The sequence below is a fragment of the Ictidomys tridecemlineatus genome, chromosome 16, assembly GCF_052094955.1.
Source record: "Ictidomys tridecemlineatus isolate mIctTri1 chromosome 16, mIctTri1.hap1, whole genome shotgun sequence".
NCBI lineage: Eukaryota > Metazoa > Chordata > Mammalia > Rodentia > Sciuridae > Ictidomys > Ictidomys tridecemlineatus.
This window is the reverse complement of record NC_135492.1, coordinates 36,910,292-36,937,084: the sequence shown is the minus strand read 5'-3', so window position 1 is coordinate 36,937,084 and position 26,793 is coordinate 36,910,292. Positions and strand designations below refer to the sequence as shown.

General features: G+C 48.2%; 2 protein-coding genes across 2 annotated transcripts; both read right to left on the bottom strand.

Moving 5' to 3' along the window:
* Positions 1 to 1,597: 1,597 nt before the first annotated feature.
* Isy1 (ISY1 spliceosome associated protein) lies at positions 1,598 to 13,088 on the bottom strand. The gene is made up of 11 exons (XM_078033912.1): positions 12,504 to 13,088; positions 11,554 to 11,576; positions 10,935 to 10,986; positions 9,698 to 9,763; positions 8,979 to 9,021; positions 8,088 to 8,200; positions 6,892 to 7,009; positions 5,530 to 5,652; positions 4,080 to 4,204; positions 2,865 to 2,951; positions 1,598 to 2,309 (listed from the first exon to the last, which is right to left on the bottom strand). Exons 1-11 carry the CDS (start codon positions 12,504 to 12,506, stop codon positions 2,202 to 2,204), a joined length of 861 nt encoding a protein of 286 aa, XP_077890038.1. The 5' UTR covers positions 12,507 to 13,088; the 3' UTR covers positions 1,598 to 2,201.
* Positions 13,089 to 16,580: 3,492 nt separating this feature from the next.
* On the bottom strand, positions 16,581 to 24,369 carry Cnbp (CCHC-type zinc finger nucleic acid binding protein). The gene is given in 6 exon segments (XM_005340445.5): positions 16,581 to 17,710; positions 17,713 to 17,750; positions 18,563 to 18,761; positions 18,903 to 18,995; positions 19,120 to 19,236; positions 24,345 to 24,369. Coding segments are annotated over 6 exon segments (519 nt in total). The 5' UTR covers positions 24,352 to 24,369; the 3' UTR covers positions 16,581 to 17,645.
* Between the last annotated feature and the right edge of the window lie 2,424 nt (positions 24,370 to 26,793).

Here is a 26,793-nt window from a genome sequence, read left to right as displayed (position 1 = left end):
GGACCTCTTCCCCTGCACCCGCCACGCCCTGTCCGCCAGTCCCCACCCCAGGTCCTCTGCTTCGCTCCCCTGGGCCTCCGCCAGCCTGCTCTACCCACTGGCCTCCCAGCCCCGGGTCTGGCCAGCCCTGGATCCCAAGGGCCTTGTGCGCAGTGGGTCCCCGGGGCGGGGGACAGCCAGACCCGCTGTCCTAGTGACAGGCGGCGGCGCACAAGGGCAGGGCTGGCCTGGAGACCTGGGATCCCAGAGAAATGTGAGCCGAGCATCTGTGAGAAGCCCCCTCAAGGGCTTCCCAGCTGCAAAGGACAGGGACCCAGTTCAAGGACACCGCCAGCAGCCCAGGACCCCAGCCCCCCAGCAGCCTTCCTGCAGGGTGCAGAGCAGCAAAGGCCAAGCCGAGGGTTGTTTGTTCTGACACATTGAAGTCCCCTTCCTGGGAATCAGCCAATAAGTCCAGACGGAAGACCCCAGTGTCACTGAGTTGCTGAGGGCCTTGCTAAGTGGCTGAGGCTGGCCTCCACCTTGCGATCCTCCTGCCTCAGCCTCCCGAGCTGCTGGGATCGCAGGTGTGCGCCACCGCACCTGGTTACTCTTAAAGCCATGGGAGGGAGACTGTTTTAGACTCACAGGAAAATTGGGAGGGGTGAGGGAAGAGGAGGAAAAAAAGATGGAAATGTGTCTCTGGAAAAATTACCTATTTTTGCAACCGCAGGTCGGGCCAAAACTAACATAGAACACCAACAGGATCTTCTTAAGCAAACAAAAAGCTGCCCAGACTGGTTCTGTCCCCTGAGCAAGGAGTTGGGCCAAGATGACCACATCCGCAACGGTGGTCACACCTACCCAGTCAGCTGCCCAATGTCCTGAGGCTTGGATAGTAGCCCTTTGGGGACCTTCCTCTGCTCCCAGGGTGACCAAGGGTGTCACATGTCTCATTGTAGAGGCCTGTTGCACCTGCACCCCAGGCAGCCTGATAAGGACCCGAGGAGGAGACGAGGGGCTTAGTCTACCAAAAGCCTAGAACACTTGGCTTTCAGGATGGGCTTGCTCCAGGTGCACCCTCTTCCCAAGTGTTTGAATTCCCTGCTGTCCTCCCCCTAAATGCAGGAAGGAGCACTGTGGCCCAGCTGTGCCCCTTGGGAGACAAACACCTACCTGGGCCCAGGCTCACCCAGGCCCTGGGCCCAGTCCACCATCCCAGGGGCTCAGAGATACGTCAGTTGGTTCTCAGGCCATCTGAAACCTCTGTCCAGACCACAGGGTCGCCAAGACAAACTTTGAGACAGCGGGAGCACTCCTGGACTTACAGCCGAGGCCCAGAGGGACTCAGCATGCTCACGCCTCAGCCCCCAGCTCCAGCCAAGCCTGGGCTGCTGCTGGACCCAGAGTCTCTCAGGGCTGCCAAGGCTCCAGCCCTCACCTCCCGCTTCCCTGTTCACAGCTCTAGGGCTGCTCAGTTCCCTGCAGCCCCAGAGCGCCCCCTGCAGGCCGCAGAGTCCCTCAGCAACTCTGGCCTGGCAGGTTCTTTCTTGTGGACTCTCATTCCTGTCACTTAGTTGTCACCTCAGGGAACAAACGCCAGGCACAGAGCTTCCTCTTTCTTAGAAAAATCTTTAATAAAAATAGTTGTGTGCAGAACAGGTTAGAAAACAGAAGGGACCAGTTCAGTGGTCTTGGTCCCTGGGCGGGAGACGGGAAGCAGGCTGGGGTAGTCAGAGCCAGCGCAGGGCCCAGAGGGACAGGGCCACTCTGGCTGGCGGCCCATGGGGGAGGGTTCAGGGTCAACCCAGCATCTCAATTTTCTAGAAAAAAAATCAACACTTTTTTTTTGTTGTGTGTGGTTCCAGGGAATGAACCAGTGACGTTCCACCACTGAGCCACCCCCGTGCTGCTGCTTAGTTTCTATGGAAAGATAGGATCTTGTTACGTGGCTGAGGCTGGCCTCCAACTTTCGATCCTCCTGCCTCAGCCTCCCGAGCTGCTGGGATCACGGCGTGGGCCACCGTGCTGGCTCCTTTTACACACTTTGGAGCAGCTGGCAAAGCCCTCCCCGGGGATTAGCCCAGGAGACCAGGAAAGAGATGAAGGGTGAGAAGGGAGCAGGGCCTCCTCGAAGCACCACCTGTTGGCACACAGGGTGGCTGCAGGGGCGCCAGACATCGAGCCCACCTTCCAGACTCCTGGGAGGGCACCAGCCTGGCCTAATATCCCAGGAGCCTTCGGGCCTCCTCACTCTGGGCCTGCAGGGTCTCGCTGGCATACTTCTGCAGCAACTCCATCTTCTTCCTGCGCACGAGCGCCTCTTCGATCTGTGGATGTCCAGAGTAGAGGGCTGACTCTTTATATTTGGGGTGAGGGGGGACCAGGAATGGAACCCAGGGGCCCTCGACCCCTGAGCCTCGTCCCCAGCCCTATTTTGCATTTTGTTTAGAGACAGGGTCTCCCTGAGCTGCTTAGCACCTAAGTTGTTGAGGCTGGCCTCCAATTTGCGATCCTCCTGCCTTAGCCTCCGGAGGCACTGGGATGACAGGTGGGTGCTGCCAGCAGGACTCACTCTTTATCTAGGGAGCAGGGCCTCGCAGAGGCAGAACCCATCAAGGAGGGAGTCCCTGTGGGAGACGTCCACAGAAGAGGGGGCACTAAAGGGGGGCTTCTCCCTCCTTTTGGAAACATTTGACTAAAAGAATGTGTTTGAGGCTAAGGCTGCAGGATCTCTGGGTTCCAGGCCCTTCCATGAGCAAGATGGCGAGCGCCCTGGAGAAGAAGGGCCCCACAGACCCCCCTGGGGTACTCTGCGGAGCCTGCTCTGGTGACCCAGGGACCCCAGCAGCACCCACTCCGTGCCGCCCGAAGCTCCATCCTACCTCCTGTTGGGATGGTACTGGGACGTGTGCGATGAACTTTTGCTGCCCGTCCTCGCCTGTCCGCTCCTGGCTGCCTTCCTCATCCGACTAGAGACAGCAAGCACAAGACGGTCAGCTGACCCGCCACGGGGAGGTTAGCATCTCAATAAAACGCACCGCGACACACAGCTGTGGGCCAACCAACGAGGGAGCCCGGATGCTTACGCCAGACACACTAGACACACGCTGGGGTCGGGACCCAGGGGCGCTTGACCCCTGAGCCCTGTCCCCCTCCTTTTTACTTTTTAACTTGAGACAGGGTCTCACTAAGTAGCTTAGAGATTATGATGTTGCTGAGGCTGGCCTCCAACTTGTGATCCTCCTGCCTCAGCCTCCACAATACCTTTATTTTATTTATTTTTCGGTGGTGCAGAGGACTGAACCCAGGGCCTTGCACGTGCTAGGCAAGCGCTCTACCACTGAGCCACCAACCCAGCCCAATTTTTTTTTTTTCAATTTAAAAATGAACCTTACAAAGAAAAAAAGATCAACTCAGAGGCTGCCTAGGAGTGGGTCACTAATAACTAAGGAAATAACGGAGACTCGGAAGGGTGGCCACCCAGCCTCCGAGTGGGGAACTGCGTTAGTAATGAGTGTGACTCAAACATGGGCTATAGGGAGGGAGCACACGCCTGTAATCCCAGGAACTGGGGAGGCTAAGGCTGGAGGATCTCAAGGTGGAGGCCAGCCTCAGCAACTTAGTGAGATCCTGTCTCAAAAGTGAAAGAAAAAACTTTTTCATTCTTTTTTTACTTGTAGACACAAGAGATTTATTTTATTTATTTTATGGGGTGCTGAGGATCGAACCCAGGGCCTCACATGGGCCAGGCATGGGCCCTGAGCCCCAGCCCTTTTTATGTTTTATTTAGAGTCAGGGTCTCACGGAGTTGCTTAGGGCTGAGGCCAGCCTCCACCTTGCGATCCTCCTGCCTCAGCCTCCAGAGCCCCTAGGATGACATCCAAGCTCCACCGTCCCCAGCTGAAAGGCCCATCTTTAAGGGGGAAGCAGGTCATCCCTGGAGTCCCCACGGCCATGCTGCTGGAATCCCTCTGTGATGCTCAGGTGACCGACACCCTGCAGGTGAGGCAGCTGGCCTTGACCCCTGGTTTCTGGACACAGCTTCTCCGGCCTCTGAGAGCAGAGGTGAGTGAGCACCCAGGGCACCCGGGCCCTACCTCCTCCTCGGTGACGGCGTAGATGTTGACCTCCTCCTCCTCCTCCTCCTCCTCCTCCTCCTTCTCCCCTCTGGCCAGTCGGGCGTCTCTCTCGGCCTTCCATTTCTCCACCAGCTCAGCTCTGACTGCAGACAGGAGCAGCGGGCGCTGGTCATTCTCAGCTCCCACCAGCCACAGGAAAAGACCAAGATGCCCCTCGGGAAAGGGTCCCCTCATTCTGCCCTGGAGGGAGGGGACCGCACCAGCCCGGCACCGTCTGACTATTTATTTATTTATAGTTTTTTAAAAATGTCTTCTCCTTGGCTCCCCATGACAGCACTGAGCATCCTGCCATGTCCCACCTACACGGGGCGTGACTTCCCATTCCTGTGGCTGGACCTGCTGCGGGGTGTCCCTGGTCGTGGGTTCCTCTGTGAACGTGGGAAAGGGACGTCCATCCATTCCCCTGTCTCTCCCAGTCCCTCCCCTCCCTTCCCTCCACTCCCCTGCGTCTCATCCAATGAACTGCCACCCCCCCCTTATTGTGAGTCAGCGTCCCCATATCAGGGAGGACACTCCGCCTTTGGTTTCTGGGGACTGGCTGATTCCACTCAGCATGATGGTCTCCAGCTCCATCCATTGACCAGCGAATGCCATCATTTCATCCTTCTTGATGGCTGAGTAATATTCCACTGTGCATAAACACCACAGTGTTTTTATCCGTCCATCTGCTGAAGGGCACCTAGGCTGGTTCCCTAGCTCAGATGTTGTGAATTGAGCTGCTATAAATATTGTTGTGGCTGTGTCCCTGTCCTGTGCTTGATTTTAAGCCCTTTGGATTTAAACCAAGGAGTGGGACAGCCGGGTCCCATGGTGGCCCCATTCCACACTTTCTGAGGCATCTCCATCCTGCTCTCCAGAGTGGCCGCAGCAACCCAGCAGCCATGAGTGAGTGCCCATCTCCCCACATGCTCACCCACACTGTTGTCCCTTATTGACAGCTGCCTGCCATTCTGACCCATGTCTGACTCTGGGCCACTGTAAGGAAGCGTGTTATTCGGGACTCGATCAGGGATCTCCCACTGGGCTATACCCTAGCCCTTGCTTCAAGATGACTTTTAAAATAGGATCTGGCTAAGTCTCCTTTTGGAGACAATTCCTTTCCGGCATAAGGCTCTATTGAAAACCCCACTTTCAGCCAGGACAGTGGCCCACGCCTGGCATCCCAGCAGCTGGGGAGGCTGAGGCAGGAGGATCGCAAATTGGAGGCCAGCCTCAACAACTCAGCAAGGCCCTGAGCGACTCAGCGAGACCCTGTCTCTGAATAAAATAGAAAAAGGGCTGGGGACAGGGCTCAGGGGTTAAATGTCCCTGAGTTCAATCCCTGGTGCAAAAAAGAAAGAAATACAGCACATTCTGAAAGCAGAGACCGGACCCAGAGGCCACCCGGAGAGCAATGGTGCTCACTCACGTTTCTTCTCATACTCTTGCTCCAGGGGCACGATGACACCGTCGTCCTCATCCAGGTATCCATAGTATTCAAAGTCAATCGCCTTCATGAGCTCGGCCCGCGTCTTTCTGGGAGGAGGAAGAGCTACCAGAAACAGAGGGTCTCAGGTGAGTGCGCAGGGGACAGTCCCCTGGGCCTTTGTCATGTTCATGTAGTGGAGGGACCTCATAGGGTCCCTGCAGCCGGGGAGGCTGACGCAGGAGGATCGCCAGGTGGAGGCCAGCCTCAGCCACTTAGCGAGACCCTGAGCCACTCAGCAAGACCCTGTCTCTAAATAAAATAGAAAAAGGGGCTGGGGACGGGGCTCAGGGGTTTATATGTTTATTTAATACTTTTTGAGCTGTCGATGGGCCTTTATTTAATTTATTGATTTATATAAGCTGCTGAGACTCGAACCCAGGGCCTCACACATGCCAGGCAAGTGCTCTTCCCCCGAGCCCCAGCCCCAATATGCAGTTTTAATAAATAGAATTATATTTTTTTTAAAAGGGAGAATAAAACAACCAGAAAACAACACAGGACAATGTCAACAGCACAGAGAACACTGGTCCCATTCTTTTCTGCTTCTCCCTTTTTTTTTTTGGAACAAAGTGTTTATTTAGACGACTTTTCTCAGAAGCAAAATTAAAATACACTTCAGCTCCAGGCCAGCATTTTCAAATTACAGTTCTTTCTTCCATTTATACGAGTTAGGGTTTGGCACAAGGTTTTTATTTGTTTGTGAGTTATGATTTTTTTCAACTGCGACGTGAACATGACTCAATAACTTCAGAACCTGCCTCTATCACTTTGGGGAACCCCACTATCCAGATGGACGATCGAGCCTGTACAGAGAGGGTACAATTCCGCACCAGCCAATCCTGGGCTCGCTTTGCAGCCCCAATTTTGTGCCCTAGACCTGGGATTTCAGCCTATTATATATATATTATATATTAATGTTCATATTTTCTCATTTGAAATCGGGAAAAATAAATTCCTATGCAACAGGGATGTGGTGCAAGCTAACACATAATACGGAAGATCACCTTACATATAGCACATATAGCATAGAGCCAGGTGTGGTGGGGCATGCCTGCATCCCAGCAGCTAGGGAGGCTGAGGCAGGAGGATTGAAGGTGGGAGGCCAGCCTCAAAAATTTAGCGAGGCCCTAAATAACTGAATGAGACCCTGTCTCTACATAAAATACAAAAAGGGCTGGGGATGGAGCTCAGTGCCTCTGGGTTCAATTCCTAATACCAAAAAACAACGAGACCATACACTTATCTACTGTTATGAACGACAACATCTGGAGGCTAAGAATTTTACAAATACGAGTTACTTACGTTCTTTTTCAAACAGCTCTCTAACTCCAGGCAGATCTTTTGCTGCTCCAAAGTACTTGTAACCTCGGTTTCCTGGGACTTCTTTCCCTTCATGATCCAGCATTTTAGGGCCGACTTTCTTACAGGAAGGGAAGAAGAACATATAGACCTGATTTATACACTTACTATTTCCATGTCTATAAATATATTTTAAGATACCCATGGGGCTGGGGTAGAGCGCTCGCCTGGCACATCTGAGGCCCTGGGTTTGATCCTCAGCACCACGTAAAAATAAATAAAATAAAGATATTGGGCCCCCCGACAGCTAAAAAGTAAATGTTAAAAAAAAAAGGGTAATGATAATTTCTTAAAAAAATAATAATAAGGCTAAATACAGTGGCATACACTCATAATCCTAGCAACTCAGGAGGCTGAGAAGTTCAAGTTGAAGACCAGTGTGGGTAACTTAGCAAGACCCTAGCTCAAAATATAAAAAAATAGGGGCTGGGTTTGTGGCTTAGTGGTAGAGCGCTCACCTAGCACATGGGAGGCTCTAGGTTCGATCCTCAGCACCACATAAAAATGAAATAGATATTTAAATATAAATAAATAAATAAATAAAAATGTGTAGATATATTTGTCCAGAGCTGTGGCGCACACCTGTCATCCCAGCAGCTTTGGAGGCTGAGACAGGAGGCTCACAAGGTGGAGGCCAGCCTCAGCATCTCAGTGAGGCTCTAAGCCACTCAGTGAGACCCTGTCTCTAAATAAAGAGTATTCAAAAGGCTGGGGACAGGGCTCACGGGTTAATAAACATCCCTTGGTTCAACCCCCAGTTGAGAGGGAGATAAATCTGGGTAATGATGGTGACCAAAGCCCTCCTGGGTGATAGAACAAGAGAGGGGGCTGGCAGAACTGCGAGGCCACCTGCCCTGCCTGGCCCCGCCCACCGGCCTGGCCCCGCCCACCGGCCTGGCCCCGCCCACCGGCCTATCCCATCACCTATCCGGCCCCACCCAGTGCCCAAGCCCCGCCCACAAGCCTGGCCCCACCCTCAGCCTGGCCCCGCCCACCAGCCTGGACACACCCACCAGCCTGGACCCACCTACCATCACGGCCCCGCCCATCTTCACAGCCCCGCCCATCAGCACAGGCCCACCCACCACAAGCCCCGCCCACCAGCACGGCCCCGCCCCTGGGGGCTGCGGTGCACTTACTCCATAATCGGGGCCGCCCAGCTCCTTGATGCGGACCTCCCAGTGTCCCTTCTCCCTCAGCAGCTTGTTGATCTCGTCATTCAGGTCGCGAATTCGGAATTCACCTAAACCAGCTGGAGGAACGCACCTGTCAATGCGGTTCTCCCAAACGCCACCCCTCAGAAAAGACCACAGCGCCCCAACACGGGCACTGCACACCCGCCCCGCACTATGGCCGCACCCTGCAGGTGCAGAGCCCCAACGGTGCACAGGGACAAGCCACCCATGCAAACGAAGGGCTACGGTTATCAAGGGCTCCCACTAATTTTTTTTTTTTGGGGGGGGGGACCAGGATTGAACCCAGGGGCCTGAACCCCTGAGCCCCCTCCCCAGCCCTACTTTGTATTTTATTTAGAGACAGGGTCTCCCTGAGTGGCTTAGGGCCTCGCTGTGGCTGAGGCTGGCTTGGAACCTGCGATCCTCCTGCCTCAGCCTCCTGAGCCGCTGGGATTAGGTGTGTGCCACCATGCCCAGATGAGTTCCCACTAATGTAAGAGAAAACAGAAATCCTTAAAAAAAAAAAAAAAAAAAAACTTTATTCTGATTAGCAACCCAAGACATCCTATAACCTAAAAACCTACAGTTTCATTTATACAATTATTAAAATAACAAGTTATTAGCTGGGCTCGGTGGCAAACATCAGTAATCTCAAGAGCTCAGGAGGCTGAGGCAGGAGGATCGCAAGTTGGAGGCCAGTCTCAGCCACTTAGCGAGGCCCTGAGCAACTCAGCGAGACCCTGTCTCTAAATAAAATAGAAAAAAGGGCTAAGGACGGGGCTCAGGGGTTAAGCGTCCCTGATTAAAATTCCTGACACCAAAAAATAAAAGAAAATAAATGACAAGGTCTCTTACCATTCTGAATCTGAGCCACTTTTTTGGAGATCTCTCCAATGATCTGTGGGGGGAAAAAAAAAAAGAACAAATAAAGTAGTGCATTCATGAGGTTTGAATACACCGAAAAACACTGGAAAACTGTAATTCAAAATTACTGATTAAAAATACTTAGAAGATCAGGGGGCTGGGGCTGAGTGGCAGAGCACTTGCCTCGCATGCATTAGGGAGGCCCTGGGTTCGATCCTCAGCACCATATTAAAATAAATAAAGAAAATAAAGGTGTTGTGGCCACTTAAAAATAAATAAAGATATTATGTCATCTACAACTAAAAAAATTTAAAAAAATATATTTAAAATCATCCTGCTACCCTCTGTCCTATGCACGCATGTATCTGTATGTGTCCAACTATCTTCCCACCAAGCAGCACTGATGGCTGAGTCCCAGGCACTGTGCTAGGTTCACAGGACACAGCAGAGGACCTGGCCCCGCCCACAGACCTGGCCCCGCCCACCAGCCTATCCCACCAGCAGCCTGGCCCCGCCCACAGTCTATCCCATACCAGTCTGGCCCCACCCATCAGCCTGGCTCCACCCACTGGCCTATACCACCACCAGCCTGGCCCCGCCCACCACCAGTCTGGCCCCGCCCACTGGTCTATCCCACCACCAGTCTGGCCCCGCCCACTGGCCTGGCCCCGCCCCATCAGAGACTGATAGCAGAGTCACCCAGAAAGTACCTGTCGCCTCCATTTCTCAGCTTTGGGCAGCTCTGTACATTCTGAAGCAAGGAAGGGTCTTCTTTCCTGTGGAGAAACAAAATAGCACGTGTGGCCACTTGTCACAAACTCAGGCGGCCTTCACAGCGGATTCCCGGCTACAGCCTAGAATGTCTGATGGTGTAAACACACAGGGAAGTGTCAAGTCCCAGAAGAAGAGTCTCATCCAGCTTCAAACCTCACCCTGCAATCACTTCTCAGAAACCAAATATCAAAGCAAGGTGCGGTGGCGCACGCCTGTTGCCCCAGTGGCTCGGGAGGCCGAGGCAGGAGGATCGCAAGGTGGAGGCCAGCCTCAGCCACTTAGCGAGGCCCTGAGCAACTCAAGAGAGACCCTGTCTCTAAATAAAATAGAAAAAGGGCTGGGGACGGGGCTCAGGGGTTGGGCACCCCAGGGTTCAATCCCTGGTTATCCAAAAAATAAATAAATAAATAGAGAAAAAAATATTCAATTCAATGTATCTAGGACAGTCAAACACCCCAACAGATGTCCAGCGGTAAGAGAGATGGCTCAATAAAGCATCCACCCTGTGGCAGTTACGCCATCTTAACATGTGACACCTAATAAAGAAAAAATAAAATCATAGTATTTGCAGGTAAATGGATGGAGCTGGAGACTATCCCGCTAAGTGAAATAAGCCAGTCCCTCCAAACCAAAGGCCGAATGTCCGCTCTGATGTGTGGGTGCTGACCCATGATAAGGGGAGGGCGGGTGGCAATTCACTGGAGAAAATGGAAAATCAAGGAGACAGATGATCACGCTGTCCCAGGTACAGTGGGGAACATCTGGAATTGAAGGACACAGATTTATTTTATTTACTTATTTATTTATGCAGTATGAGGGGTAGAATCCAGGAGAACTTTAACACTGAACTTCATCCCCAGACTTTTCAGGATGTCTCAAAACATATTTTTTATTTTATTTATATATTTATTTTGAGATGGGCTCTCTCTCTTTCTCTCTCTCTCAGTTGCAGAGGCTGGCCTCGAAACTTGCGATCCTCCTGCCTCAGCCTCCCAAATCGCCAAGATTACACATATGGGGCCAGGGCACCCTGCTCAAGCGTACAGACTCTTTTTCGCACATCAGCCAAGTGCAGGCAGGAAGATCTGGAGCTCAAAGTCCGCCCAGGAAGGAGTTTCCTTGCATCGGGTCTTGAGGTATGTTTACTAGAAAATGAGGAAGATTGATACCAACCTTCACTTTTCCTTCTTCCAATTGAGCTTGGCGAAATCGGGCTAAGGCCGTCCTAGGAAGGATTAAAAAAAAAAACACTGCATTAGGTCCTGCTCCCGGATCTCCTCCCAACCAAGACACTGGCTGGGGTCTCCCTGAGTTGCTTAGGGCCTCACTAAGTGGCTGAGGCTGGCCTCCACCTTGCGATCCTCCTGCCTCAGCCTCCTGAGCCACTGGGATCACAAGCCTGCATCACCGTGCCTAGCTATCTATTTGACTTCCACTGCACAGAAGGACTCGGGGAGACTCTAGTTCACAGACCACTGTGATAAACGACATCCAGATGTTAACAGAGTGACATCTCAGGGTGTCCTAGCGGTCAATCTCGCCCTATCCAGAGGTGAACAAATATTCAGCCAGTGTAGATTCTGGAAGCTGCCAGAATTTACTAGAGGAGACAATTTTTCAGCTGAAAATGGATTGACGGCTGGGGTTGTAGCTGAGTGGTAGTTACTTGGAGAGGGAGCCTAGCATGTGTAAGGTATTGGCTTTGATTCCCAGCGGCCTAAATAAATAAAGGTACACTGACAAAAAAAAAAACTTCTTTAAAAATAATAATAAAAAAAGAATTAATACTTACATGGCCTTTTCTGCATTTCGAGCCTAGAAAAAGAGAAGAAAAAAAATATAAGAGACAGGGTCTCGCTCAGTTGCTTTAGGGCCTTGCTAAATTGCTGAGGCTGGCCTCCAATATGCGATCCTCCTGCCTCAGCCTCCCAAAGGGTTGGAAATATAGGTGCCACGGGGCCCAGCCTGTGTTTATTTTTTAATGTATCTATTTTTATTTAAATAACTCAGTTTTACATACATACATACTTCTATGGCTATGAACATGCTTGCAAGTATGAAATAAATATTCTTCTCTGTGCACATATAGGTAAACACTTATCCAACAAGGTTATTTTTGTAGAGGAGGTCATCCGGGTCTCACTCCACCACCGATCAACTTAAAGACACCCCGAAACCTGAGATCCACTTGGGCGCAAAGTCGCTAGTAAATTACAGACTAGTAAAAATCTCACCTAATAAAAATTCAGGAACTAACATTACAATAACCAAGCCTCTTGGCACCAGCACTCTGTGCACTTGCAATGTTGACACATTGTAATGTTCCTGGAACCAAAGAGCCAGCAACGCCGGCGCCGTGGTGCACGCCTGTCATCCCAGCAGCTCGGGAGGCTGAGGCAGGAGGATCGCGAGTTGGAGGCCAGCCTCAGCAACTGAGCGAGGCCCTGAGCAACGCAGCGAGATAATGATCCAAAAAGGGCTGGGGATGTGGCTCAGTGGCTAAGGGCCTGTGGGTTCAATAATAGGTAACAAAAAAATTTTAAAAATAAGACACCCCTCGAGGTGGCCTCCGTTTTCTCTCCCAGCCTCAACAGCTACAGGAGGCAGGAGGAGGAGAGTCCAGGGTTATGCCTAAGGAGCCTGAAACCCACGCAAACGTGCACGGCCGAACCCCGACGCCGGGAGCCCTCGCGACCTGCCGCCGGTCCCCTCCTTCCCCGCCCACCCACCCACCCGACTCACCATGGCGAGGGTGAGGCCGCCGCGCTGGGGCCTCGCGGCCCCGGCCCACCTTGCTTCACAGCCGGCTACGAGGCCGCCGCTCCCGGGAACTGAAAACTCTAAGTGCCGCCAGACACGGAGCTTTCCGTCGGAAGAATAAAGGAAAAGGGCCGGAAGTAAACGTGCACTTGAAGGACCGGAAGTGAAGGACAGGAAGTCAATGTGAGCCGAGGGAGGAGGAAAATAACGTAGGAACGCTCTTGGGGGGGCTGGGTGGCCTTCCCACGACCGTAAGACGCAAAATAACGCGAGTACGTGGGGAGGGGCGGTGGAGAGAGGGGCGTCGGTAGAATTACGCTTGCGCAGTGCAACGGGGATGTTTGGGCGGCCGGGTTTTCTTCTCGCGAGAACATGTGCTTCTCGCGCTAACAAGTGTTTCCCGCGATAGCCACTGTTTCTCGCGATAACAAGTGTTTTACGTGTGACCTGTGGATGCGGCGGAAGTGAGGGAAATCGGGGTTGGTAGGTGCGCGCAGCCGTTGGGGGTTATTGTCGCCTCTTCTTGGTTCTTCCGTGAGAGCAAATGTCATTCCTTTAGAAACTATTTGTCCCCCTCTCTTCGCACAAACGGAGTCTTCACCACCCGCCCTCGTGGACTGTGGCCCCAGCAGCTGCAGAAATCCGGTGTCTCGGGTCCGATGGGAACGCGAGTCCCTTCCTCGGGGACTCGCGTAAACGTCACCTTCCCTTGTCATTTACATGGGGTCTGGGCGTTTGCTGAGCTCGTCCGCTGGCACCGAGGGGCGCAGGACGTCATCCTCCTCTAAAAGAAGGACTGAAGCCGGGCGCGGAGTTCGCGCCTGTCATCCCAGCGACTCGGGAGGCTGAGGCAGGAGGATCGCAAGTTGGAGACCAGCCTCAGCCACTTAGGGAGGCCCTGTCTCTAAATAAAAAAAGGCTGGAGATGGGCTCAGTGGCACCAAGGGTTGAACCCAGGAGCCCTTAACCACCAAGCCCCATCCCCAGCCCTTTTAATATTTATTTAGAGACACGGTCTCACCGAGTTGCTTAGCACCTTGCTTTGGCCGAGGCTGGCCTCCAAGTTGTGATCCTCCTGCCTCAGCCTCCAGAACTGCTTGGATGACAGGCGTGTGCCACCGTGCCTGGCTGTGATGTGATTCCTTGCTTTCTGTTTTTTATTTTTATTTATATTTTTTTACAAAACATGTTCCATAACTTTTCCCTTGTGCAATCAGATGGGATTTGTCCTCCCACCGATGAGGAAACCGCCTCTGAGGATATGTATCCTTTTTAAGTTATCTTTTAAAGAACCTAATAAAAATACACTGTCACTTGCCTTTCTGTTTGGTGACAGCCATCACGCGTGCCAAGGTGAGGACAACATGTACCTCCAGGAGGTGTGGAGGAAACAGTAGTTCCATGTGACTTGTTTTGGTACTGAGGACTAATCCAGTTCTTTTTTATTTTTTGAGAGGTCTCCTTAAATTGCTGAGGCTGGCCTCTAATTTGTGATCCTCCTGCCTCAGCCTCCGGAGTTGCTGCGATTACAGGGACGGACCACAGTGTCACTTACTCCTGAGGGTCCACCATTGGCAGTATTTGGGCTCCCCACCTGGCCAGAGGAAGTGCCCAGATTGGGATACAAAGCCAAGCAAGGTTATGCCACATACAGAAATGAATTTGTGGGGATGATGACAAATAGGTGAAGTTTCTGGAAGCCTTCAGTCTGTGGCTGAGCTGGATGCCACTATGGGGCTCAGAGCCCCAAATTCCTACTAGGTTGGTGAAAATGCTACACGGAAATTCTGATGATCCTCCATGCCACAAGGCCACAGTGCAGATGGGTATCTATTCTTAGGCCTGATCACTTGCTTATAGTGCGGGCTGGGGTTGGGGTTCAGCAGTAGAGCACTCACCTAGCATATGCGAAGTCCTGGGTACCAGGGACGGAATCCAGGGGTGCTTAACCCCTGAGCCCCATCCCCAGCCCTTTTCATATTTTATTTAGAGACAGGGTCTCACTCTGTTGCTTAGGGCCTAAGTTACTGAGGCTGGCCTCCACCTTGCGATCCTCCTGCCTCGGCCTCCGAGTTGCTGGGATGACAGGGACGCGCCACTGCACCCTGATCCTTGGGTGATTTTTTTAATTGGTTTTCAGTATTTATTAAAACCCTCAAAACCATGGAACCCCTGTATCTATTCCTGTCCATCGTGTGACATGGGAACAAGGCTACATTCACATTCACAAAAGGGATAATAAATGCTAAAAACATCAACTCAAAGGACATCAGGAGCCAAGGGTCCCATGACCACATTTCCACAGGAAACACGGGCCCGTGTCATGGAAAATCTGCAAGATTGGTTTCCATCAGTTGTGTTAGCAGAGAGTGCCACGTGACCCAGCGTCTGCCACATACCTGTAAAACACTCCTGCCCCCAAAAGCCTGAAGCTCAATCTAATGCACAAGCCTGCAGACCAGAAAATGTTGGGGACACTGAATAAATGACACCCTAGGAAATAATTGGTGAATTTGACTTTGCAGAAAACTATTCTGGGGCTGGGGGCTTACCCAGCATGCGTGAGGCCCTGTGTTCCATCCACAGCACCACATAGAAATAAATAAAGTTATTGTGTCCATGTACAGCTACGAAAAAATTTTTTTGAAAACTATTCTGATCTTTTCAGAAATCAAGATTATGGGGGCAGAGGTTAGACCAAACATGTAACCAAACCAAACTCCCAAACTTAGCCTGGGTCCTGGCTGCCTTTGGCAAATTAGGGCTACTTTGGTCAGATGGTTTAAGGGGATAATACTGAATTATTATAATGGCATCATGATTATGAGAAAACATTTTTTCATATTGATAATACTTTATTGTTCTCTTTTAAAGAGAAAACATTTTTATCTATTTCTTAGTTGTTGATAGACTAACCATGTTAGCCACATGCCCAGCCATTTTTTATCTAAAGACAGAGTCTCACTAAGTTGAGGCTGACTTTGAATTTGCGATCCTCCTGCCTCAGCCTCCAGATCCACTGGTGGAACTTACTTTCAAATGGTTCAACTACAGATGTCACCCCTCTGATCAGTCCCTTCAATCACTCTTTTTGAAATTCTTCAAACGCACTCGATAGGCAAGATCACTATGTGGTCCACACCTGATCAAAACGTGAAGACACAGTTCCTAAAAGCAGTCTGGTCCTGACTGTTAACTGAAGCCCCAATAGGAACATGGCCAGGTGAAGTGAGGCACCTCTGCCATCCCAGATGAGGCTGAGGCAGGAGGATCCCAAGTTTCTTTTTAGTCAATGGACCTTCATTTATTTCTATGCGGTGCTGAGAATGGAACCCAGTGCCTCACAGAGGCCAGGCCAGTGCTCCACACCACTGAGCCAGAGGCGTGCACCACCTCGCCTTATCCAATTTCAATTCCAAGACGACATTCAGACAAAGCCATGTTTTCTACCTTCCCACCAGGTTTTTCAGCGAAATTCTCATTCCTATGCGAATCGCACATGGATGCCTGTCGAGTTGGGTTTCCCTGTTAAATACATGTTCATGTTGCAACTCCTCCATCATCAGGGTCAAGGTCAAAAATGGTCTTCTGAAGGGAAATGTGGTGGTTTGTTGGGAACAGGTCAGCTGCTGAGGTTGGGGTGGGCAGATCACAAGTTCAGGGTCAGTCGTGGCAGTTTAGCAAGAGACTGTTTCAAAAATCAAACAGTTCAGTGGTAGAGCCTGTGTGTTCAAAAAAGGAGGACAGGATAAAAGGGGGGTTCATTCACAATGTTTGCTACTTAGCGGATTTAGGATCTGAGACATGAGGCCGATCCCAGCAGCTCTGGAGGCCAAGGCAGGAGGATTGCAGGTTGGAGGCCAGCCTCAGCAATGCCATCTCAGAAAATATAAAAAGGGGTTCAAATCCCTGGTTACGCCCTCCCCACTCACCCCCCAAAAGAAGAGAATTCGATTTCCTACAGCAGACCCTGAAGATCCACTCCAGGCGTGTCCTCAGAATGTGCTCACCGCAGTCATGACTAGTTTCGTACCCAAAGAAAAAATCCAAACTGCTGGCTTTCAGTCCTCCACATTCCCCTCTTTAATATGGCATTTCACACTATATACATGAATGAAAAATTGGAAACAAAAAGAACTTTAGTCAAATTCCCCTTCCTCCTCCACCTTTATTGGAATAGTTTAAAATTACATTTTTCTATTTTTTTTTTCCCTAGGACTCCAGTTGCTTTTTCCATCTGACTTTTAAAAACTGATTACAGCAAATGAAACACAGTTGTCTAAGTGATATAGTATACAAAAATAACATCTTGATTTCTGTGAAAATGCATTTCTCTGCAATTCCTGAATAACTCCAAATTATGCTAACTCTCGAGCATCGATGTTGACTCTGGGTTTTCTTTTTTTTTCTTTTTTTTTCTTTTTTTAGATTTCGTCTTTGAAAAAAAAAAAAAACAATGTGTTCTAAACCTTTGCCGTCACCATCTGTAGGTCCAGCAGCAGCAGCAGCTGCTGCTGCGGACAAGCTGTTTCTTGTTTTTAGGCATTTTTTTTATCCCGGGTGCTCTCGCCTTAGCCATCGACACACACTTTCGACTTTTTTTGTTTACTCCCACTTAACTGTATGTTGCGTGAGGGCCTGATACAGATGTTACTTGATGTTATTTAATAGCTACTGAGGTCAGGCAATCCACGGCCATCATTATGCTAAAATTAAAGTTACTTATGGAAGTTCCAAGACACTTCCAGAATTGGTTTACCTCCTACATGGGAACTTATCCAAGAAGCCCAGAGCGGCCTTACTGGTCGGACTCCACTCTTCCCAGTCATCAATCCCTATTCACCAGTGGCGCGGAAAGGGGGTTCTTTAACAAAGCATTATACATAACACCTCTACCAAACTAAACATAAACTTTTTTTTTTTTTGTAGTTAAATGCAGAAAGTCGGTTTTTTGTTTTTTTTTTTTCCACCCCTTTCCTCCTTTTACACGGCAAGTAAAGCTCACTGGCCTGGGAGTAGCCTCTATCTGCCAACCTTTGGCCAGTGAAGAGGATTCAGAGAAAATAATACAACCATCAATCAGAAAAAGGAGGGGCGACAAAGGAAAATAATTAGGCTGTGGCCTCAATTGTGCATTCCCGTGCAAGATGCCCTGACTCGCCACAGCGGTAACAATTGACTTCGCTTGTCTTGCTGCAGTTGATGGCTACATGACCAGTCTCACCACACCTAAGGGGGGAAAAAAAAAAAAAAGATTTACGTTTTCCCAGTGATGCTCTGAACAAGTCAAACTATCTACCAAACAGAATAAAAAGCCATTAGCAAGCCAAGGAACACTTCAAGGCTATAAATATTTACATTAATAAAGTAAGGGCAGAAACAAGAAATTATCTTAGAAAATTTGGGTGCAAGGGCGCATGCCTGTTATCCCAGCAGCTCAGGAGGCTGAGGCAGGAGGATCGCAATTTGGAGGCCAGCCTCAGCAACTTAGCCAAGGCCCTCGGCAACTCAGGGAGACCCTGTCTCTAAATAAAATACAAAACAGGGCTGGGGATGGGGCTCAGGGGTCGAGTGCCCCCGAGTTCAATCCCAGGTACAAAAAAAAAAAAAGTGTCCTAAGAGCTAAGTGCAGTTGCGCATGCCTGTAATCACAGCTACTGAAGAGGCAGACAAGAGGACCACAAGTTCTAGTAGCCAGACATTGTCTCAAGAACCAACCAGCCAACCCAAACAAAAAGTCCTTAAAGGCATCAGCTCTGCTGGGCAGTAACACACCTGTAATCCTAGCTATTGGGGAGCCTAAAGGAGGAGGATCCTAAGTTCCAGATCACCCTGGGCAACTCAGCAGGACCCTTGTGGCAAAAGGAGAAATAAATAGGGACGGCCACAGAGAGTCCTGGGTTCACTCCCAGACAGGAAGGTGGGGGGCAGGGGGGTTTTGCATGAGGCCGCAGCCAGCTAGCTCCCACTGGAGGGTCCTTCCACGTACACTCAGGCCACTTCTGGAGACTCAGAACCCCTCCAGGGCCACCCCAACTTACCTATAGCACTTCACTTTGGTGCAATCTTTCTGAATGTGTCCGAACTCGCCACAAGAATAGCACTTCTGCTCGTCCGCGTGGTCACAGTCACGAGCCAGGTGGCCTGGTTTGCCACAGTTATAGCAGCACTGCTCCCGCTCCCTCTTGGGCTCCTTGCAGTCCTTGGCGATGTGGCCACCTCTGCCGCAGTTATAGCAGGCTTCAGCAGGAGGGGAAAGAAGCAGACCAAGGCTGTGAACCTCAAGTTCATGGCGCCAGGCGTGGAGGGCGGGGCCCTGCCAGGCCCCGCCCCCTCAGGGCAGGGCAGGGCAGGGCGTGGGAGGAGCTGGGAGACACTTACCATCCTCCTGAAGGTCACAATCCTTGGCCAGATGACCAGACTCACCACAGCGGTAACAGATGTCTGGAAGAGATGAGGAAACAAACTGGAAACCTATTTTGAGCAGAAGAAAACAAGAAGACGTCGGCCGGTTAGAGCAGTCTTGATACTAAGGAATACTTGAAGCACGTCAACATTTTGTATTCGACAAAAATACCTCTATCCGAGGTAAAACCACCTCTGCCGCGGCTTCTCATTCCACGACCGCGGCCGCCCCCGGTTGGGCACTCCCGGGCCCAGTGGCCAGATCGTCCACACTTGAAACACTCGTTGCTGCTCATGGCTGCAGGTAGATCTTCAAGACATGGAAAAGGACAGGAGTCAAAGTCACTTTCCGTTGGAATGAAAGAATCACATCTATACACTTGCATATCAACTGTAAACTACCTAAAAAAGTAAATAAAATGTAAAATGTGTACTTTACGCAATACCCACCACCCAGACACACGCTAACCCAAGGGAGCGTGACCACTGACTGAGCCACACCCCCAGACTCCTTAGTTTTATAGCACTTCTGCTCGTCTGCCTGGTCATGGTCTTGCTGAGCTGCTTAGAGTCTTGCTAAATGGCTGAGGCTGGCCTCCAACTTGCAATCCTCCTGCCTCAGCCTCCAGAGCCACTGGGATGACAGGCAGGCACGACTGCGACCGACTTCCCTTGTTTTTGAGACAGGGTCTGGTTAAATTGCTGAGGCTGACAGTGAACGTGGGATGCTCCTGCCTCAGTTTCCCAAATAGCACCCTTCACAATTTCTGATCTTGACGACTGTTCAAAGCATGTGTGCACCAGGATGTAGGCGAACACACTTGTTGATGAGATCCACAGGGTCAGTGCCCATGAATATTCAGTGCCAGACACAATACTGCCTTCTAATCCCAGTCCACAGAGACCCTTTCATGATAGTAAGGCAGTTAGGCTTCAGTTTGGTGAACTGGAAGCCACTGGCTGAGGACAACGATTGGAATAACTCTAACAGCTGCAGCAGGATTCTGAAGGTCAGAGGTCAGTTGAAAAAAGTGATCTCACTGGATAATCTTAGCCCCTAATAAAACTGGCTGCATGACAGCAGCTGCCCCATGACTGAGCCAGTCTCCATCAACAACATTTTCAAAGACTATTTCTATGTCTACAGGGCACAAATATATTGAAAATACTGGGAAAACAAGGTGGTACACCAAATGCTAAAATGCTGCCCACAGGACTAGGAACGTCTGTCACTTGGCCTCTTCTGTTCTTCCCTCTGCCCAAGTTTCTGTAACTTGACTTCTAAGACAAGGCTACCAGGCTGGGGTTGTGGCTCAGTGGGAGAGCACTTGCCTTGCATGTGTGAGGTCCTGGGTTCGATTCTCAGCACCAGATAAAAAAATAAATCAATAAAAATGAAGATATTATGTCCATCTACAACTTAAAAAAAAAAAAAGACAAAGCTACCTGGAATTTATCTCAAACTAGACTCTCTCACTGGGTGACACTTTGAAATGAAAACAAAACACCCACTGAAATGAACGGACTTTGTGCTTCTTATGTAACCATCTAAAAATACATCCCAGGCTCTCCCAGAATAGAATACAATGGAATGGAATAGAATGAAATGAAAATCCAACTTCCTATCTCCTTGCTTCCATGGCTAAGTATTTTAGCCTTCATTCCCCCGCTGAGCAATGGTACAGTTTTTAAAAGACCTTCTTCAAAGCTACAGGAAAAGAAAGTTTTCCTTTGAGTAAGATTGCACAGCAGAATTACCAGTCCACAGCACCAAAATCCCAAAAGCTGGTTAGGAATTTGGCAGGACCTACCTCACTCTACCCTGTCACCAGTTCATTGTAGAGAAATCTAGGGACCAGGTCAGGCATGGGGGAGAGTTCTTGTAATCCCAGTGAGTTAAGGAGGGTGAAACAGGAGGATCCCAAGTTTGAGGCCAACCTGGGCAATTTAGTGAGACCCCTACTTTAAAAAAAATTTTTAAAAAGTGACTAAATATTAAGCTAAAGTTTTTTTTTCAGTTTTCTTTTTTAGTTATACTTGGGACACAATCTTTAGTTTTACTTTTATGTTTATGTGGTGCTGAGGATGGAACCAAGGTTAACACTGAGCAACATACAACCCCTCCCTAAAGTTTAGTTTTAAAAGCATTTCCATGGTCAATAACCAAGAGCCCAACACTTACTTATGCCAATACTCTGCATCGGATTGTAGAGAAGTTTCCAAAAGAATCTCTCTACCAACTACTGCTACTTGCTATGACCACGTCGCCAAAAAAGTCTGTTGGCTCCACGGGACACTTGTGGTTTCAAATGTCTAATGCACATATAATGCACATTTCATGTCAGAAGAAATCACCCAGGAAAAGAGATTTTAAAATGATCAATCTAGAGACTGGGGCTGTGGCTCAGTAGTTGAACACTTACCTCTCATGCATGAGGCACTGGGTTTGATCCTCAGCACTACATAAATATTTATTTATCTGCATCCATCTACGACTACCCCCCCATTTCCTTTATTCTGCATCTTTTCTGGTTTACACTCAAAATCAGCTTACGAACACTTTAACTATTACTTTCAATGAGTTCTTTTCATTTAAATACCTACAGTTATACTGTAAGTCAGGCCAAATGGCAAGTGCTAAATATGTGATTATTTAATACTGAAACAAGATGCTTAACTTCTGGCGAAGGAAAAAAATCTGACTTATTCTAAGACAGTGTGTTCCTAAGTTGCCCAGGTTGGCCTCATACTTGTGATCCTGTGTGCTTTCTTTTAAATATTTTTAGCAGATTTTTAAAAACTATGTTTAGTAGTTGTAGACAGACACAATGCCTTTATTTTATTGGTTTATTTATTTTTATGTGGTTCTGAGGATCGAACCGAGCACCTCACACATGTGAGGCAAGTGCTCTGCCACTGAGCCACAACCACAGCCCTCCTATTTCTTTTCTGAGTCCCTGGGATTGCAGCCATATGCCACTGTGTCTAGCCTCTCCTTGCAATAGCCACTGAGTACAGCTACATCCCAGTTCTTATTTCTGGAGATAGGATCTTGCTCAGTTGCCCAGAACTGGCCTCAAATTTGCAATCCTTCTGGCTCCCATTTAGCTGGAATTTGGGGAATGCACCAAGTGCACTAAGCTTCAACATGAACTTCTAGAGATATAATGAAGGACAGTCCCTGACAATCTCACCTTCAAAATCATTTTTAAAAATCTGTCCATTTCATAATTGGAAAGTATCAAGGGAAAATGATCTAATGGTCAAAAGATTCCCTTATCCGTGGAATAGTCAGCAATTAATATGCCAGGTTTAATTTCAGCATAGAAATAACCAATTTAAAAAAAAAATTAGCTACTCAAGAACTCATTAACCAATGGGAAGACCTTTCCCAATCTGGTTTTCCATTTTATCTTTTTTATTTTAATCTCTACCCATTGGACCCAGATCCAAAGTTTACAGAGGTGGGGGGAGGGGATAGGCAATACTTTAACATTAAGCTCCTCTACTTCATCTCTTCTTTTTCTTTATTTCTTTTTTTTTTTTTTTTTTGCAGTACTGGAGGGATTGAGCCAAGAGGGACTTTTAATCACTGAGCTACATTCCAGCCCAGCCCTTTTTATTTTTTGAGACAGGGTCTTGCCAAGTTGCTGAGGCTGGCCTCAAACTTGGGATTCCCCGCCTCATAATTTCCTACAGTACATTAAGGCAAAAAAAAAAAGTAAACAATACAAAATCCCACTTAAAGTCACTGGGATTTCAGGTGTGCACCACCAGGCCCGGCTTCATCTTAATTCCCAACTGAAAAGGTTAAAATATGGAACATATTTCAGTTAAATTACATTTAAGGAAAAAGGAGTATTCCTCCATTAAATTAACAAAATAAAAAATAAGCAGGCCATGGTGGCTGAGGTCCTAAGTAACTGGGGGGGGGGGGTGTACCCTGTCTTTCAATAAAATACAAAAAAAGGACCTGGCCATGTGGCTCAGTTAGTTAAGCAATCCCTGGATTCACTCCTCAGAACCCCCCCCAAAATAAATTAACAAAATAAACTGTTCTGACATACATCTCAGTGGCAAAGGCAGAACTGTACACTACAATGGACATTTCAGATGTTTTGCCATCAACAAATTCTGTCTCATAATATTTCTTATAGTAAATTAAGCCCCCCCAAAAAAAGTAAAGAATACAAAATCCCACTTAAAGTCTTAAAAAGGGAAATATCAACTTAATTAACAGCCCAGACCCATCATCAGTATGGCATGCTTTTTAAAGGTGTCTCCAGCAGGCTTACATAACGTGCAAGCAAAGTGCATTCTCTCTGGCCAAACTGATCATCAACAGTGAACCAGCTGCTCTGCACTTACACTGAATGACTGGTACCTCCTGATAAGACCTTTCTCTTGGGCATAAGTAAACATACGACTGCCACATTCAGAGGCACACTAATTTATCCTAGAAAGCAGTTCCCCACAGCCTAATACTCCTCTTAATATACAAATACATTTCATTAAAATGTATTCAGAAGCCAATCTCAGCGACTTGGGAGGCTGAGGCAGGAGGATCACAAGTTCAAGGCCAGCCTCACCAACTTAGGCAACTCAGTGAGACCCTGTGTCTACATAAAATAGAAAACAGGGCTGGTGACTGGCTCAGTGGTTAAGCACCCTTGGGTTCAATTCCTGGTACCAAAAAAAAAAAAAAAAAGTAAAAATTTCACATTATTCCTTAGGAAAACAAAGATAAGACATGGCTGAGAATTATCTCTCCATGATTCTGCCTACAACTGCTCCTGGCTAGATTTCCCCACACTGCTCCCCTACCCCTCCCTGCTCCACCTGTCAGATCCTTCCCCAACCTTTAGGGGCCAACTGACATGCCAACTCTATAAAAGAATCTGAACCCATCTCCCTGCTCCCAACTCTCCTTCCCATTAAGACTCAAAGACACTTTGTTAATATTTGTCCAATGGCACCACTGGATGGCAACATCACATTCCTGAGGGCAGAGACCAAGTCATTCACCTTTGAATCAGCACAACTATCCATAGTTATGCTTCTAGTAGTGTATAACTCAGTTTTTTAATTATTTGGAGGGATGGGAAGGTCTGCTAGTCATTTGATAAATCAAGCGAATTGTACCTTGGAGGGACCCTGGGTATCCAATCTAATCAAGCACTAACAAAAGCACCTAAATTCTTGCTCTCATTCCCAAGAATGACCGCACCAACTGATTTAAAGTAGCAATGTAATTTCAAATATGTGCTCATTACAAATTGACTACACTGACTTTGAAACTCCCAACTTTGAATATATGCACTGCCACAAAACATATATACTAGCTTAACATAAAAATATATATATATACTAGTTTAACATTAAAAAAAAAAAAAGGCAGAGTAAGCTGTGTGTGCATACCTGTCATCCCAGCAGTTTGGGAGGCTGAGGCAGGATTGTGAGTTCAAAGCCAACCTCAGCAAAAGTGAGGTGCTAAGCAACTCAGACCGGTTTCTAGATGAAATACAAAACAGGGCTGGGATGTGACTCAGTGGCCAAGTGGGGGTTGAACCCAGAGTGTCACACTTGTTAGGCAACCAGTCTACCCCTGAGCTACATCTCCAGCCCTTTTCTCTCTTTTGCTTAAAAAAAAGAAAAAAAAACCCAATAACTTCTGCACTGATGTATCCTGACAGAGTAAAAAGATTTTGGTAAAAATGAGCCTGGCTTAACCCCTAACCCACCTGAATTACTCAAAAACACATGGCTGTCCTCCCTCTATTTATAAGAGGGGAATGATCAAACTGATCTGTGGCGAGAACTGTTCTGGGGAACCTTGTGCTTATTTACGGATGGCTGTGTGAACACCTGTACAGCTGTGTCCTCTGGGAACACTGTTAGCCTTCCTCGTTAGTGAGACTGGTCACTCATTCATCAGAACTTAGTTGGAGGCCTACACAGCAGGCTCCTGCAGGAGGTAAGTCCACTTACCCTCAAACTTCCCATCTTGGAATCTACTTCCTGAATGGAAGGGAATAAAGGGTAAAAGAAAAATGGGTGATGTCCAACCACCATAAGTCAAATATCTATCTAATCCTCGGCCCCAATATTTATATATCAAAATTTCATGCCCAGAACCCCACTTAGAGAGGTGGCGGGAACACAGGACCCGCCAGGAAGGAGAAAACACAGCCAATCCAGTCAAGATATGTTTAGAAAAGACTGAAAATCCATTGAGGCAGGCTACTTATGCCAAACTAAGAGGTCTAGCTATTTAAAAAATATACATATTTATTTTTAGTTGTAGTTGGACACAATATCTTTATTTTATTTATTTTGATGTGGTGCTGAGGATCCAACCCAGGGCCTCTCCCATGTTAGGAAAGCGCTCTACCACTGAGCCACAACCCCAGCCCCAAGAGGTCTGGCTATTTTACAAATTATGTAGGCTTTAAGGATTAAATCCTGGAAAAAAGGCATGCATAGTTAATACTAACTCACCTTCAGCAACAGCAGTAATGTGATGATAATAAGAACAGTCAAGAGGGGCTGGGGATGTGGCTCAGGGGTAGAGTGCTCGTCCAGCACATGCGCACGTGCAAGGCCCTGGGTTCAATCCTCAGCACCACATAAAAATAAATAAAATAGAGGCTGGGGCTGGGGATGTGGCTCAAGCGGGAGCGCGCTCGCCTGGCATGCGTGCGGCCCGGGTTCGATCCTCAGCACCACATACCAACAAAGATGTTGTGTCTGCCAAGAACTAAAAAATAAATATTAAAAAAATTTAAAAAAAAAATAAAAATAAAAAAAAAAATAAAATAGAGGCTGGGGTGGCGGCTCAGTGGTAGTGCGCCTGCCTAGCATGTGTGACACACTGGGTTCGATTCTCAGCACCACATACAAAGAAAGATCCTTCAACAACTAAATATATATAAAATAAATAAATAAAATAAAGGCATTGTGTTCAATTACAACTAAAAAAATATATTAAAAAACATCAAGAACCCCCTTAGGTTTAAGACTAAAAAGAGTTCCAACGAACAAACCAATCATAACTACACCCTAAAATGTTTAAATTCTTTAACAGGAATGCTGGGGAATGAAAATGACGCTAACAAAGTGGACGGTGCAGCTTAGTGACTTCCCTGTTTCTACCAACACATCTTTATGTGCTCACATCTGTATGCTGGAATCTCCTTCTGTCCCCCAAGCTCAGGGGGATCCCTGTCTCTGTATTGTTGACTTAAATGCATTTAGACAACAGTGGAGCTTTGCCCTGAATGTTCTTACTGATCATTATGCTCCAGTAAGTCAGCTGGGTGTCTCAACACGGTGCAACAAACACTTTGCTGCTGTAATAAAAATAAACTGCCGATACAATAGAAGGAAGCAAGATACATTCGGCATTACCTGCTTTCCAGTCAAAATAACAGAGAACTTGGCACATAATCAGGAGCAATTTTTGTTACCCTGGTTCCTGCATTTACTGCCGAACCATGGTTCATTACATTTCTTTCTCTCTGCCCTGATTACCTGTGAAAGTATGAATTAAGAGCTCAACGTGAACTATGAATCAAGCATTAAAAAATATATTATTTGGGGCTGAGGCTGTAGCTCAGTGGCAGAGCGCTTGCCTTACACATGTGAGGCACTGGGTTCGATCCTCAGCACCACATACAAAATAAAGATATTTAAACACATATACATACCAAAACCAGGATTTTAACAGTCTGGCTGTAAATGGTTTGCAGAGGCTTTTGTTAAGTGATAAAGGGTACCAAAAAAGCTAATATAGGAGCACCAATCTCTCCCTACTTCAAATATACCACATGAGCAAATAGGGCAAGTAACTTTTTAAAAAGTTGATTTG

Excerpts from the sequence above, each read along its gene's own strand:
- Isy1 (XM_078033912.1), bottom strand. Across the intron at positions 9,022-9,697 it reads CTGAGAAATGGAGGCGACAG|ATCATTGGAGAGATCTCCAA; the intron begins GTACTTTCTGGG and ends TTCCCCCCACAG. Across the intron at positions 7,010-8,087 it reads TGGGCGGCCCCGATTATGGA|AAAGTCGGCCCTAAAATGCT; the intron begins GTAAGTGCACCG and ends CCTTCCTGTAAG.